The sequence below is a fragment of the Procambarus clarkii genome, chromosome 78 (assembly GCF_040958095.1).
Source record: "Procambarus clarkii isolate CNS0578487 chromosome 78, FALCON_Pclarkii_2.0, whole genome shotgun sequence".
In the NCBI taxonomy this organism is placed as follows: Eukaryota; Metazoa; Arthropoda; class Malacostraca; order Decapoda; family Cambaridae; genus Procambarus; species Procambarus clarkii.
The window spans coordinates 7,670,803-7,686,985 of NC_091227.1; the positions used below are offsets into that span (position 1 = coordinate 7,670,803).

Sequence of the window (16,183 nt, forward strand, 5' to 3'; positions counted from 1 at the left end):
AGCGGATTAAGGCGTCCCTGTACATACCAGTTGTGGGAGTATGGGTTCGAGTCACTTCTGGGGTGTGAGTTTTCAGTTGTATATAGTCCTGGGGACCATTCAGGCTTGTTTGCATTTGTGTTCCTCACGTGTGCCCCAAAGAATGAGGTGATTTGATAAAATGCTATGCCCAAGATTACCATCCGAGTGCCGGCGGGGAAGTGGTTCATATAGCCTCGGCTATCACTTCCTTATGTCCGGTCGTGATGGTCAAGCGGATTAAGGCGTCCCTGTACATACCAGTTGTGGGAGTATGGGTTCGAGTCACTTCTGGGGTGTGAGTTTTCAGTTATATATATATATATATATATATATAGAGAGAGAGAGAGAGAGAGAGAGAGAGAGAGAGAGAGAGAGAGAGAGAGAGAGAGAGAGAGAGAGAGAGAGAGAGATACTGTGTCAAAGGATTTCTGACAGTCACAGAAAATGTAGTCTGCCCACCCTTCTCTTTCTGGCCTAATTTTTGTTGCTTGGTCATAAAATTCTATGAAACCTGTGAGGCACGATTTACCATCTCTGAACCCATGCTCGTGGTGTGTTACAAAGCTATTTCCCTCCAGATGTTCTACAAGCCTTTTCCTCACGACAAGGAAAGGAAAGGCCAGTTAGAGAAACTGGCCTGTAGTTCAGTGCCTCGTGCCTGTCACCTTTTTTTGTATATTGGGACTACATAAGCTGTCTTCCTGCTTTCCAGTAGGTCTCCTGTTACCAGTGACCTGTTATACACCATGAAGAGTGGCACACTTAGTGCTTCTGCGCCTTCTTTTAGTATCTACGGTGAGATTCTGTCAGGCCCAATAGCCTTTGTCACATTCAGCTCCAACAGATTCCTTTTGACCTTATCACTGGTGAGGTCAAATTCTTCCAAGGTTGCTTGGTTTGCCTCCTCATTTAGTGCAGGGATTTTTCCTTGTTCTATTGTGAAGACCTCCTGGGTCTTTGCCTTGCTTGCTATGTCATTTTTGTACTATCTTTCTGCCTCTCTTCTCACCCTGACGAATTCATTCCTGGCACTCTGGTATCCTTCTCTGCTCTCAAGTATCATGTCAGTTCTTTAGTTTCTTCACACCCTTATACTTAGTTGCTTTGCTAGCTTACATCTCTGATTAAACTATGGGTTCCTCATCTGCATTTCGTTGTTTTCCTTTTAGACTGGGACAACCTTTTCTGCTTCCTCCTTACAATTCTGTGTGATGTAGTCCATCATGTCTTGAGCTGTCTTTTCTCTGACCTCTGCTTCCCATTTGATATTTGTTAAGAATTTTTCTTATCTCCTCATAGTTTCTCTTTCAGAATGTCAGTTTTCAGTTTTCAGGTCCCATCCTTGAGTACATTAACCCTTCTTCGACTAGGTATTCAAACATCGGTACACTGTGATCGCTCATTCCCACGGGGCTTTCGAAATTAATTTCCCTTATGTCGGTGTCGTTCAGAGTGAAAACTAGGTCTAGTCTCGCTGATTCATCGTTTCCTTTCATTCTTGTGGGTTCCCTGACATGCTGGCTTAAAACGTTTTTTGTTGCCACTTCTAATTGTTTAGCTCTCCATGTTTCCTCACCTCCATTGCTGTTCCTTGTTTTCCCAGTCTACCTTTCTGTGATTGAAATCTCTCATGATAAGGAGATGGGATCGATTTCTTCAGGCAACAGAGGTTGCCATCTCAATTATAGTGTTATTTGCCATTTTGATTCTGTCATACTCTTGCCTGGGTCTTTCGTCATTTGGTGGAGGGTTATATATCACTGCTACTTCTACTCTTGGTCCTCCCATCGTCATGTGTTTGTGTATGTGTATTGTATGTGTATGTGTGTATTTACTATTTGTGCCTGCAGAACCAAACTGTAAGCTCTTGGACGTCGCCTTTCTAACCAATCTATTTTCCTCTATTATGTCTACTACATATATTTTTCTATAACACCTCAGGAAGCAGCCCTTAGCAGCTGTATAACTCCCAGGTAACTATTTACTACTAGGTGAACAGATGCATCAGGGTGAAAGAAACTCTTCCCATTTGTTTATGCCTGGGTCGGAAATCGAGCCCGGGCCCTTTGGACTACGACACCCGAGCGTTATCCACTCAGCCGCGAGGACCCAATGTGTGTGTGTGTGTATAATTTACCTAAGTGTAGTTACAGGATGAGAGTTAAGCTCGTAGTGTCCCGTCTTCCCAGTACTCTCACATAGAGTACTTGTCGTATAACGCTCTACAACTACCGACGGGTTTGGTCTCCACCACCTCACTTGTTCCAATCGTCTTCTTATATGTGCAAAAGAAAATATTCTAATATTTTTTCGGCACCTTTGTTTCCTTAGCTTGAATATGTGTCCTCTTGTTCATGAAGTTGCTGGTTTCAAGAATTCCTCTTTGTCAATTTGGTAGATTCCTGTTAGTATTTTGTAAATGGTGATCATATCACCTAATTTTCTTTTATCTTCTAGTTTTGGCATGTTTAACGCCACTAGTCTCTCCTCGTAAGTCATTTTGTAGCATGCCGTTGCATCTTTTCCAGTTTATTTATATGCATCTTGAGATATGGTCACCATACAACTGCTGCATATTCCAGTTTTGGTCTCACAAAAGTCTTGAACAGTTTCTTTAGTATTTCACCATCCATATAATTATAAGCAAGTCTGAAGTGGGAAAGCGACACACACGCTCCTCTCACAGTGTTCTCTATGTGTTCCTCTGGCTACACCTTACTTCCAAAACCAACTTCCAAAACTAGGTCTCCCTTCTTTATTACAGTTCAGTAAATCATTCCCACATAATTTGTAAGTTGTGTGTGGTTTATTTTATCCGATTCCATATTCTATAACATGGCATTTATTCACTTTGAACTCCATTTGCCACGCTTCATGCACTTATTTTATTTAGATTAACTTGAAGGGCATTATCGTCTCCTATCTTCCCCATTATCTTAACATCATATGCAAACATGTTCATATAATTCTGTATTCCTTCTGGAAGATGGTTTATGTAGACGATGAACATTACAGGTGCCAGAACTGAACCCTGTGGTACTCCGCTAGTAACACTCCTACAGTCAGATACATTGTCTCTGATTACCGCATGTGTGTGTATTCACCTAGTTGTATTCAACTAGTTGTGATTGTGGGGGTTGAGCTTTGCTCTTTCGGGCCGCCTCTCAACTGTCAATCAATCAACTGTTACTAACTACTAACTAATTTTTATATATTTATTTATTTATTTTTCTCCCCCCCCCCCACACACACAAACTGGAAACTAGTTCAAAGGTTTGCCACCAAACTAGTACCCGAACTGAGGGGTATGAGCTACGAGGAGAGACTACGGGAATTAAACCTCACGTCACTGGGAGACAGAAGAGTTAGAGGGGAAATGATCACCACATACAAGATTCTCAGAGGAATTGATAGGGAAGATAAAGACAGACTTTTTAACTCAAGGGGCACACGCACTATGGGACACAGGTGGAAATTGAGTGCCCAAATGAGCCATAGAGGCGTTAGAAAGAATTTTTTCAGTGTCAGTAGTAGACAAATGGAATGCATTAGGAAGTGATGTGGTGGAGGCTGACTCCATACACAGTTTCAAGTGTAGATATGATAGAGCCCAATAGGCTCAGGAATCTGTACACCTGTTGATTGACGGTTGAGAGGCGGGACCAAAGAGCCTGAGCTCAACCCCCGCAAGCACAACTAGGTGAGTACTAGGTGAGTACACACACACACACACACTTCTGTGTCCCAATGTATATCCCATAGGAATTTATTCATCTCCTCGTAGTTTCCCTTTCGGTACGCCAGCCCTTTGTTTCCCAGTTCTTTTTTGGGGGTGATAATTCCTAGCTCAACCAGGTACTCAAAGCTCAATACACTATGATCACTCATTCCCAAGGGGGCTTCCAACTTAACTTCCCTTATATCCGACTCATTTAGGGTAAATATCAGATCAAGCAAGGCTGGTTCATCCCCTCCTCTCGTTCTTGTCGGTCCCTTGAAGTCAACACGTCAAGGGACCGACAAGAATGAGAGGAGGGGATGAACCAGCCTTGCTTGATCTGATATTTACCCTAAATGAGTCGGATATAAGGGAAGTTAAGTTGGAAGCCCCCTTGGGAATGAGTGATCATAGTGTATTGAGCTTTGAGTACCTGGTTGAGCTAGGAATTATCACCCCCAAAAAAGAACTGGGAAACAAAGGGCTGGCGTACCGAAAGGGAAACTACGAGATGAATAAATTCCTATGGGATATACATTGGGACACAGAACTCGGAACCAAGTCTGTACAAGACATGATGGACTATGTCACCCAAAAATGTCAGGAGGCTGTAAGCAGGTTTGTCCCAGCCCAACAGGAAAAAACAGAGAAGCAAAGGAAGAATCCGTGGTTTAATAGGGAATGTATGAAAGCAAAGGAGCTGAACAAAAGGGCATGGAGGAACTTCCGTAATAACAGAACACCAGAAAGTAGAGAGAGATACCAGAGAACTAGGAACGAGTATGTTAGTGTGAGAAGAGCAGCTGAGAAAAGGTATGAAAATGATATAGCTAATAAAGCCAAGACCGAACCAAAGCTACTACACAGTCACATCAGGAGGAAGACAACAGTGAAGGAACAGGTGATGAAACTTAGGGTGGGCGAGGACAGGTACACAGAGAATGACAAAGAGGTGTGTGAAGAACTCAACAAAAGGTTCCAGGAGGTCTTTACAATAGAACAGGGAGAAGTCACGGTGCTAGGAGAGGTGGCAGCAAACCAGGTGACCATGGCAAGGTTCGAAATTACAAGAGATGAGGTCAAGAAGCACCTATTGGAGCTGGATGTGAGAAAAGCTGTTGGGCCGGATGGAATCTCACCATGGGTATTGAAAGAGTGTGCAGGAGCACTTAGCTTGCCACTCTCCATAGTGTATAGTAGGTCACTGGAAACGGGAGACCTACCAGAAGTATGGAAGACTGCTAATGTAGTACCAATATTTAAAAAGGGTGACAGACAAGAGGCACTGAACTACAGGCCAGTGTCCTTAACTTGTATACCATGCAAGGTGATGGAGAAGATTGTGAGAAAAAACCTAGTAACACATCTGGAGAGAAGAGACTTCGTGACAACCCATCAACATGGGTTCAGGGAGGGTAAATCTTGCCTTACAGGCTTGATAGAATTCTATGATCAGGTGACAAAGATTAAGCAAGAAAGAGAAGGATGGGCAGACTGCATTTTTTTGGACTGTCGGAAAGCCTTTGACACAGTACCCCATAAAAGGTTGATGCATAAGCTAGAGAAACAGGCAGGAGTAACTGGTAGGGCGCTCCAGTGGATAAGGGAGTACCTAAGCAATAGAAAGCAGAGAGTTATAGTGAGGGGTGAGACCTCAGAATGGCGGGAAGTCACCAGTGGAGTCCCACAGGGCTCTGTGCTTGGACCTATCCTGTTTCTGATATACGTAAATGATCTCCCAGAGGGTATAGACTCATTCCTCTCAATGTTTGCTGACGACGCCAAAATTATGAGAAGGATTAAGACAGAGGAGGACAGCTTGAGGCTTCAAGAAGACCTGAACAAGCTGCAGGAATGGTCGAACAATTGGATGTTAGAGTTTAACCCAAGCAAATGTAATGTAATGAAGATAGGAGTAGGAAGCAGGAGACCAGATACAAGGTATCACTTGGGAGATGAAATACTTCAAGAGTCAGAGAGAGAGAAAGACCTGGGGGTTGATATCACGCCAGACCTGTCCCCTGAAGCTCATATCAAGAGGATAACATCAGCAGCATATGCCAGGTTGGCTAACATAAGAACGGCCTTTAGAAACTTGTGTAAGGAATCTTTCAGAACATTATATACCACATATGTCAGACCAATCCTGGAGTATGCGGCTCCAGCATGGAGTCCATATCTAGTCAAGCGTAAGACTAAAATGGAAAAGGTTCAAAGGTTTGCCACCAGACTAGTACCCGAGCTGAGAGGTATGAGCTACGAGGAGAGACTACGGGAATTGAACCTCACTTCGTTGGAAGACAGAAGAGTTAGGGGGGACATGATCACCACATTCAAGATTCTCAAGGGAATCGACAGGGTTGATAAAGATTGGCTATTTAACACAAGGGGCACACGCACTAGGGGACACAGCTGGAAACTGAGTGCCCAAATGAGCCACAGAGATATTAGAAAGAACTTTTTTAGTGTGAGAGTGGTTGACAAATGGAATGCATTAGGAAGCAATGTGGTGGAGGCTGACTCCATACACAGTTTCAAGTGTAGATATGATAGAGGCCAATAGGCTCAGGAACCTGTACACCTGTTGATTGACGGTTGAGAGGCGGGACCAAAGAGCCAGAGCTCAACCCCCGCAAGCACAACTAGGTGAGTACAACTAGGTATGTACACACAAACACACACACACACACACACACACACACACACACACACACACACACACACACACACACACACACACACACACACACACACACACACCAGGAAGCAGCCCGTAACAGCTGCCTAAATCCCAGGTACCTATTTACTGCTAGGTAACAGGGGGCATCAGTGTGAAAGAAGCTCTGCCCATTTGTCTCTACCTGCGCCGGGAATCGAACCTGGGCTACAGGATTACGAATCCCGTGCGCTGTCTACTCAGCTACCAGACCCCGTGTGTGTGTGTGTGTGTGTGTGTGTGTGTATGTGTGTGTGTGTGTGTGTGTGTGTGTGTGTGTGTGTGTGTGTGTGTGTGTGTGTGTGTGTGTGTGTGTGTGTGTGTGTGTGTGTGTGTGTGTGTGTGTGAGTGTGTGTGTGTTTTGTGTGTGTATGTGTGTGTGTGTGTGTGTGTGTGTGTGTGTGTGTGTGTGTGTGTGTGTGTGTGTGTGTGTGTGTGTGTGTGTGTGTGTGTGTGTGTGTGTGTGTGTGTGTGTGTGTGTGTGTGTGTGTGTGTGTGTGTGTGTGTGTGTGTGTGTGTGTGTGTGTGTGTGTGTGTGTGTGTGTGTGTGTGTGTGTGTGTGTGTGTGTGTGTGTGTGTGTATGTGTGTGTGTGTGTGTACTCACCTAGTTGTGCTTGCGGGGGTTGAGCTCTGGCTCTTTGGTCCCGCCTCTCAACCGGCAATCAACTGGTGTACAGGTTCCTGAGCCTATTGGGCTCTATCATATCTACACTTGAAACTGTGTATGGAGTTAGCCTTCACCACATCACTTTCTAATGCATTCCATTTGTCAACCACTCTGACACTAAAAAAGTTCTTTCTAATATTTCTGTGGCTCATTTGGGCACTCAGTTTCCACCTGTGTCCCCTAGTGCATGTGCCCCTTGTGTTAAATAGCCTGTCTTTATCTACCCTGTCGATTCCCTTAAGAATCTTGAATGTGGTGATCATGTCCCCCTAACTCTTCTGTCTTCCAACGAAGTGAGGTTTAATTCCCGTAGTCTTTCCTCGTAGCTCATGCCTCTCAGCTCGGGTACTAGTCTGGTGACAAACCTTTGAACCTTTTCCAGTTTAGTCCTATGCTTGACTAGATAAGAACTCCATGCTGGAGCCGCATACTCCAGGATTAGTCTGACATATGTGGTATATATTGTTCTGAAAGATTCCTTACACAAGTTTCTAAAAGCCGTTCTTATGTTAGCCAACCTGGCATATGCTGCTGATGTTATCCTCTTGATATGAGCTTCAGGGGGCAGGTCTAGCGTGATATCAACCCAGCAGGTCTTTCTCTCTCTCTGACTCTTGAAATATATCATCTCCCAAATGATACCTTGTATCTGGTCTCCTGCTTCCTTCCCCTATCTTCATTACATTACATTTGCTTGGGTTAAACTCTAACAACCATTTGTTCGACCATTCCTGCAGCTTGTCCAGGTCTTCTTGAAGCCTCAAGCTGTCCTCCTCTGTCTTAATTCTTCTCATAATTTTGACGTCGTCAGCAAACATTGAGAGGAATGAGTCTATACCCTCTGGGAGATCATTTACGTATATCAGAAAAAGGATTGGTCCGAGTACAGAGCCCTGTGGGACTCCACTGGTGACTTCACGACATTCTGAGGTCTCACCCCTCACTATAACTCTCTGCTTCCTATTGCTTAGGTACTCCCTTATCCACTGGAGCGCCCTACCACTTACTCCTGCCTGTTTCTGCAACTTATGCATCAACATTTTTTGGGGTACTGTGTCAAAGGCTTTCCGACAGTCCAAAAAATTGCAGTCCGCCCATCCTTCTCTTTCTTGTTTAATCTTTGTCACCTGATCGTAGAATTCTATCAAGCCTGTAAGGCAAGATTTACCCTCCCTGAACCCATGTTGATGGGTTGTCACGAAGTCTCTTCTCTCCAGATGTGTTACTAGGTTTTTTCTCACAATCTTCTCCATCACCTTGCATGGTATACTAGTTAAGGACACTGGCCTGTAGTTCAGTGTCTCTTGTCTGTCACCCTTTTTTGTATATTGGTACTACATTAGCAGTCTTCCATATTTCTGGTACGTCTCCCGTCTCCCGTTTCCAGTGACCTATTATACACTATGGAGAGTGGCAGCAAAGTGCTTCTGCACACTCTTTCAATACCCATGGTGAGATTCCGTCTGGCCCAACAGCTTTTCTCACATCCAGCTCCAATAGGCGCTTCTTGTTCTCATCTCTTGTAATTTCGAACCTTTCCAAGGTCACCTGGTTTGCTGCCACCTCTCCTAGCGCCGTGACGTCTCCCTGTTCTATTGTAAAGACCTCCTGGAACCTTTTGTTGAGTTCTTCACACACCTCTTTGTCATTCTCTGTGTCCCTGTCCTCTCCCATCCTAAGTTTCATTACCTGTTCCTTCACTGTTGTCTTCCCCTTGATGTAACTGTGTAGTAGCTTTGGTTCAGTCTTGGCTTTATTTGCTATATCATTTTCATACCTTTTCTCAGCTGCTCTTCTCACACTAACATACTCGTTCCTAGTTCTCTGGTATCTCTCTCTACTTTCTGGTGTTCTGTTATTATGGAAGTTCCTCCAAGCCCTTTTATTCAGCTCCTTTGCTTTCATACATTCCCAATTAAACCACGGATTCTTCTTTTGCTTCTCTGTTTTTTTCCTGTCGGGCTGGGACAAACCTGCTTACAGCCTCCTGACACTTTTGGGTGACATAGTCCATCATGTCTTGTACGGACTTGGTTCTGAGTTCTGTGTCCCAATGTATATCCCTTAGGAATTTATTCATCTCCTCATTGTTTCCCTTTCGGTACGCAAGCCCTTTGTTTCCCAGTTCTTTTTTGGGGGTGATAATTCCTAGCTCAACCAGGTACTCAAAGCTCAATACACTATGATCACTCATTCCCAAGGGGGCTTCCAACTTAACTTCCCTTATATCCGACTCAATTAGGGTAAATATCCGATCAAGCAAGGCTAGTTCATCCCCTCCTCTCATTCTTGTCGGTCCCTTGACGTGTTGACTTAGAAAGTTTCTTGTTGCCACATCCAGCAGCTTAGCTCTCCATGTGTCTGGTCCTCCATGTGGGTCTCTGTTCCCCCAATCTATCTTCCCATGGTTGAAGTCTCTCATGATTAGTAATCTGGATCCGTTCCTGCTAGCCACAGAAGCTGCTCTCTCAATTATATTGATGGTGGCCAAGTTGTTTCTATCGTATTCCTCTCTGGGTCTTCTGTCGTTCGGTGGGGGGGTTATATATGACTACTACTATAATTTTCTATCCTCCAGTTGCTATAGTGCCTGATATATAGTCACTGAAACGTTCACAGTTCTGAATTACCATCTCTTCAAAACTCCAACCTTCTCTCATTAGCAAAGCTACACCACCTCCTCCTCTCCCTTCTCTCTCTTTCCTCACTACATAGTAGCCCTATGGAAACACTGCGTTTGTTATGGTTTTCGTTAGCTTTTTTCTGTGAGTGCTATTATGTCTGGGTTTTCTTCTTGTGCCCATTCTCCAAGTTCATTTGTTTTATTTGTAATCCCATCTATGTTAGTGTACATTGCCTTGAAGCTCACTTTCTTCTGTTCATTTTCTTGTCCCTTTCTTGGCGAGCATTCTGCTGGTGTGGAAAGCTGTTCCCTGGGTGAGAAGATCTGTGAGGTGGTTTGCAGGGTCTCAGAGGATTTTGGGGTGGGGGGTGGGGGTTCAACGGAAGGGGGGACAGGTAGGGTGTGGGTTAAGTAGATAGGGAGGACATGGAGGATACGAGGTGAGGGGGGAGGAGGGACAGGGAGGGTATGGGACGAAGAGGGGAGGGGGGACAGGGGGGAAAGGCAGGAGAGGGGACATGGTGGGAATGGGGGAGGGGTGACAGGGTCAGAATAGGGTGGGAGGGAGGGAGGGGGGGGGGTGAGCATTTGGGTGGGGGCAGGTAGGGTGAGGGGAAGGAAGGGTTTCTTTGCAGTGGGGGGGGGGGGTGTTGCCCTCCCCTCTGGTGTTGCTTGGATGCTTTGTTTTGGGTTCCCCTCTTGTCTCTGGGACTGTTGTGTTAAGGGCTGCAATTTCCTGGTTTACTCCTCTCTCCCTGCACTTCCTCCTTGCCTCTGCTGCACTGGCTCTCTCCTCCTTCGTCCTGTCCCTCTGCAGGAATACTTTTTTGTATCCCTCCACATACTGCAGACGACTCTTCCTTTCGAGAATATCCTCCTTCGTGGCTTCGTTTGTAAACACTACCTTTACAAGTAGGTTTCTGTCCTTGTTGTACCAGCCCAACCTGAAAACCTTCTCAATGTTTTGTTCAGCCCCTTCCATCTGTAACCCCTTCATTAGCTCATGTACTGCCTCTCTATCCTTGCTATTCCATTCTTGCCTGTTGGATCCTTCCTGTTCTTTGATGCCTACAACTACCACTGATCTTTTTCTCTCCAGCAGCTGATTGGTGCACCATGCTGCTTCCTGTGAGGTAGCTGCTTGCATGGCTACCTCCCTCACTGTGTCCATTGCTTCTGAGCTCATTGCTTCTTTGTCTTTCCGCAAATGTTTCAAGTACAGAGGCATTTCCTTCCAATGTAACATTCCCACCTTCCCTTCGGATGATAATCTGATGCTTGGTCTCTTTATTTTTCTCAGTGAGGGATTTGATCTCCTCCCTTGCTGATGTCAGCTCACTTCTCAGATTGTTAATTGTAATCCTCATTTCATGTATCTCCCTCCTGAATTCCTCCAGAACTTGGGTTAACATTTCCTTCGTTTGGTCACTTTGACTATTCCCTGTGTCCCTGTTGCGTCATCCTGCCATTTTGTCTCATGTCAAAAGAGAGAGTAAGATAGAGAGAGAGCAAGAGAGAGAGAGAGAGAGAGAGAGAGAGAGAGAGAGAGAGAGAGAGAGAGAGAGAGAGAGAGAGAGAGAGAGAGAGAGAGAGAGAGAGAGAGAGAGAGAGAGAGAGAGAGAGAGAGAGAACAGAGAGAATGAGAGAGAGGGAGGGTGGGGTGTGTGTGTGTGCATGTGATGGGGGGTTAAGAGGAGGTGGGTGAGGTGTTGTCTTTAGATTACGGCAGGGGGATTAGCAGTTTATCTGAGTTCCCAGTAAGCTCACAGTTGCTATCCCTGTTACCTGTGTGTGTGTGTACTCACCTAGTTGTGTCTGCAGGATCGAGCATTGACTCTTGGATCCCGCCTTTCGAGCATCGGTTGTTTACAGCAATGACTCCTGTCCCATTTCCCTATCATACCTGGTTTTAAAATTATGAATAGTATTTGCTTCCACAACCTGTTCCTGAAGTGCATTCCATTTCCCCACTACTCTCACACTAAAAGAAAACTTCCTAACATCTCTGTGACTCATCTGAGTTCCAAGCTTCCATCCATGTCCTCTCGTTCTGTTACTATTCCGTGTGAACGTTTCGTCTATGTCCACTCTGTCAATCCCTCTGAGTATCTTATACATTCCTATCATGTCCCCCCTCTCCCTTCTTCTTTCTAGTGTCGTAAGGCACAGTTCCCTCAGGCGCTCCTCATACCCCATCCCTCGTAGCTCTGGGACGAGTCTCGTTGCAAACCTCTGAACCTTTTCCAGTTTCATTATATGCTTCTTCAGATGGGGACTCCATGATGAGGCGGCATACTCTAAGACTGGCCTTACGTAGGCAGTGTAAAGCGCCCTAAATGCCTCCTTACTTAGGTTTCTGAATGATGTTCTAACTTTTGCCAGTGTAGAGTACGCTGCTGTCGTTATCCTATTAATATGTGCCTCAGGAGATAGATTAGGTGTTACGTCCACCTACAGGTCTCTTTCACGCGTCGTTACAGGTAGCCTGTTCCCCTTCATTGTGTACTGTCCCTTTGGTCTCCTATCTCCTAGTCCCATTTCCATAACTTTACATTTTGTGTGTGTGTGTGTGTGTGTGTGTGTGTGTGTGTGTGTGTGTGTGTGTGTGTGTGTGTGTGTGTGTGTGTGTGTGTGTGTGTGTGTGTGTGTGTGTGTGTGTGTGTGTACTCACCTAGTTGAACTCAACTAGTTGTGTTTGCGGGGGTTGAGCTCTGGCTCTTTGGTCCCGCCTCTCAACCGTCAATCAACAGGTGTACAGATTCCTGAGCCTATTGGACTCTATCATATCTACACTTGAAACTGTGTATGGAGTCAGCCTCCACCACATCACTTCCTAATGCATTCCATTTGTCAACCACTCTGACACTAAAAAAGTTCTTTCTAATATCTCTGTGGCTCATTTGGGCACTCAGTTTCCACCTGTGTCCCCTTGTGCGTGTGCCCCTTGTGTTAAATAGACTGTCTTTATCTACCCTATCAATTCCCTTCAGAATCTTGAATGTGGTGATCATGTCCCCCCCCTAACTCTTCTGTCTTCCAGCGAAGTGAGGTTTAATTCCCGTAGTCTCTCCTCGTAGCTCATACCTCTCAGCTCGGGTACTAGTCTGGTGGCAAACCTTTGAACCTTTTCCAGTTTAGTCTTATCCTTGACTAGATATAGACTCCATGCTGGGGCTGCATACTCCAGGATTGGCCTGACATATGTGGTATACAAAGTTCTGAATGATTCTTTACACAAGTTTCTGAATGCCGTTCGTATGTTGGCCAGCCTGGCATATGCCGCTGATGTTATCCGCTTGATATGTGCTGCAGGAGACCATTCTGGCGTGATATCAACCCCCAAGTCTTTTTCCTTCTCTGACTCCTGAAGAATTTCCTCTCCCAGATGATACCTTGTATCTGGCCTCCTGCTCCCTACACCTATCTTCATTACATTACATTTGGTTGGGTTAAACTCTAACAACCATTTGTTCGACCATTCCTTCAGCTTGTCTAGGTCTTCTTGAAGCCTCAAACAGCCCTCTTCTGTTTTAATCCTTCTCATAATTTTAGCATCGTCCGCAAACATTGAGAGAAATGAATCGATACCCTCTGGGAGATCATTTACATATATCAGAAACAAGATAGGACCGAGTACAGAGCCCTGTGGGACTCCACTGGTGACTTCAGCCAATCGGAGGTCACACCCCTCACCGTAACTCTCTGCTTCCTATTGCTTAGATACTCCCTTATCCACTGGAGCACCTTACCAGCTACACCTGCCTGTCTCTCCAGCTTATGTACCAACCTCTTATGCGGTACTGTGTCAAAGGCTTTCCGACAATCCAAGAAAATGCAGTCCGCCCAGCCCTCTCTTTCTTGCTTATTCTTTGTCACCTGATCGTAGAATTCTATCAAGCCTGTAAGGCAAGATTTACCCTCCCTGAACCCATGTTGGCGATTTGTCACGAAGTCTCTTCTCTCCAGATGTGTTACCAGGTTTTTTCTCACGATCTTCTCCATCACCTTGCATGGTATACAAGTTAAGGACACTGGCCTGTAGTTCTGTGCCTCTTGCCTGTCGCCCTTTTTGTATATTGGGACCACATTCGCCGTCTTCCATATTTCTGGTAGGTCTCCCGTCTCCAGTGACTTACTATACACTATGGAGAGTGGCAAGCAAAGTGCCTCTGCACACTCTTTCAGTACCCATGGTGAGATCCCATCTGGACCAACAGCCTTTCTAACATCCAGATCCACCAGGTGTCTCTTGACCTCCTTTCTCGTAATTTCGAACTGTGTGTGTGTGTGTGTGTGTGTTTGTGTGTGTGTGTGTGTGTGTGTGTGTGTGTGTGTGTGTGTGTGTGTGTGTGTGTGTGTGTGTGTGTGTGTGTTTGTGTATGTGTGTATGTGTGTGTGTGTGTGTGTGTGTGTGTGTGTGTGTGTGTGTGTGTGTGTGTGTGTGTGTGTGTGTGTGTGTGTGTGTGTGTGTGTGTGTGTTTGCTTTCATTACCGATACGATATCATCAGCTACTGAAGGAATTTAATGATAGTAATGAAAAATATTTTGTAAAAAAAGAGCTATTCATAAACTTTATTCTACATAATATACCTTACTACAAAAATTTTCCCCGCTGGAAAACTAATCAAGTGTGTTTGAGAGCAGCGTCATGTGTGACACGTTATCTGGCTCAAAAACTATTAATAATTGTTTGAAATATGAGCCCAACAAAATATTGCAGTGTAAATGAACGAAATTTATTTATTATATATTATTTTCAAAGCTTACCTTTGTCCGAATTCTAATTACAGAGAGAAATAATTGTATCTACTTGTTTTTCTTTGTCAGATGGGAAGCCAGTCACAGCTCGCGGTGCTTCTAGCTATAACAATACAAAGACAAATGCACTTGAGAAAAAGATGACCGACGTGACCCTCTGTGGCTACTGGTGTGATACTGACTTGTGTAACTCAAAGGACCCCAACGGCTGTGGTGTGGCGGTGGTGCTGGTGCCTCTCATCCCTCTCCTGGTGATCATCACCCGCTCTCTGGCTTGACCTGGTCTCCACCACACCAACACACACCGCTCTCTGACTTGACCTGGTCTCCACCACACCAACACACACCGCTCTCTGACTTGACCTGGTCTCCACCACACCAACACACACCGCTCTCTGGCTTGACTTGGTCTCCACCACACCAACACACACCGCTCTCTGGCTTGACCTGGTCTCCACCACACCAACACACACCGCTCTCTGGCTTGACCTGGTCTCCACCACACCAACACACACCGCTCTCTGGCTTGACCTGGTCTCCACCACACCAACACACACCGCTCTCTGGCTTGACCTGGTCTCCACCACACCAACACACACCGCTCTCTGGCTTGACCTGGTCTCCACCACACCAACACACACCGCTCTTTGACTTGACCTGGTCTCCACCACACCAACACACACCGCTCTTTGACTTGACCTGGTCTCCACCACACCAACACACACCGCTCTTTGACTTGACCTGGTCTCCACCACACCAACACACACTACTCTCCTTCCTTCTCTCCATCTTCACGTCTCATTCTTTACTTCCTTCAAGACTCACTTAAGTCAAGTACCTTTAACTGCTAAAGTGATGCATATGAAAATCCCCAAATGAATAATCTTTGATCAGTACAGTCTTAAGAGAATTTATTTTATGGAACTTGATTTGAACCACCACACCACCAACAACAACCACCACACCACCAACAACAACCACCAGCAGCAACCAACACTAACCATAACAAACAACAAACACAATACCCACCAGCAACCACAACCACCACCAACATCCACCACCACTACTTCACACCACTACGACCACCCACATCAACAAGAACAACCACACCATCACCACCATCAGCCAACAATCACCAACAACATCCACAATAACCACCAGCAACCACAACCACTACCAACACCACAACCACAACCACCCACAACAAGAACAACCAAAACCCACAACCACCAACATCAACATCAATAAGCTATCATGGATTCTGTATTAAATTAAATTAAATTAAGAAATGAATAAAAATGTTTGAACTATCCTTCATTATGGTCCTATTTAATTTATGCTCCTATTTGTTTATATATTTATTTTCTATATGTATTATCAATCACTGGATCGACTTTAATACAGCATTTAAAGTTGCCAAAAAGTCCAAGATTTTGTTTAGCTAACGTATCTTCAGGGAGTTGTGGCAGCCTATAAACGACTCCACAAAATATCGTTTATAAAACCTCAGAACGAACGTTGTCTCAGCTTTAAAAAAATTCCAGGAACATTGTGGCGACTTAAAATTGTTTGCTGGGAAGAGCGACCTCTGCTTACTGTAGCAGAACCAATCATGCGATGGGAGCGACCTCTGCTTCCTGTAGTAGAACCAATCATGCGATGGGAGCAACCTCTGCTT

General features: G+C 45.1%; 1 protein-coding gene across 1 annotated transcript in view; it reads left to right on the forward strand.

Moving 5' to 3' along the window:
* Positions 1-15,804, forward strand: part of LOC138357367 (uncharacterized) — a 46,843-nt gene extending 31,039 nt beyond the window's left edge. The window contains exon 4 of the mRNA XM_069314036.1: positions 14,575-15,804. Coding sequence (XP_069170137.1) covers positions 14,575-14,783 — 209 coding nt within the window. The 3' untranslated portion in view covers positions 14,784-15,804. The remainder of the gene's footprint in view (positions 1-14,574) is intronic.
* The last annotated feature ends 379 nt before the right edge of the window (positions 15,805-16,183 follow it).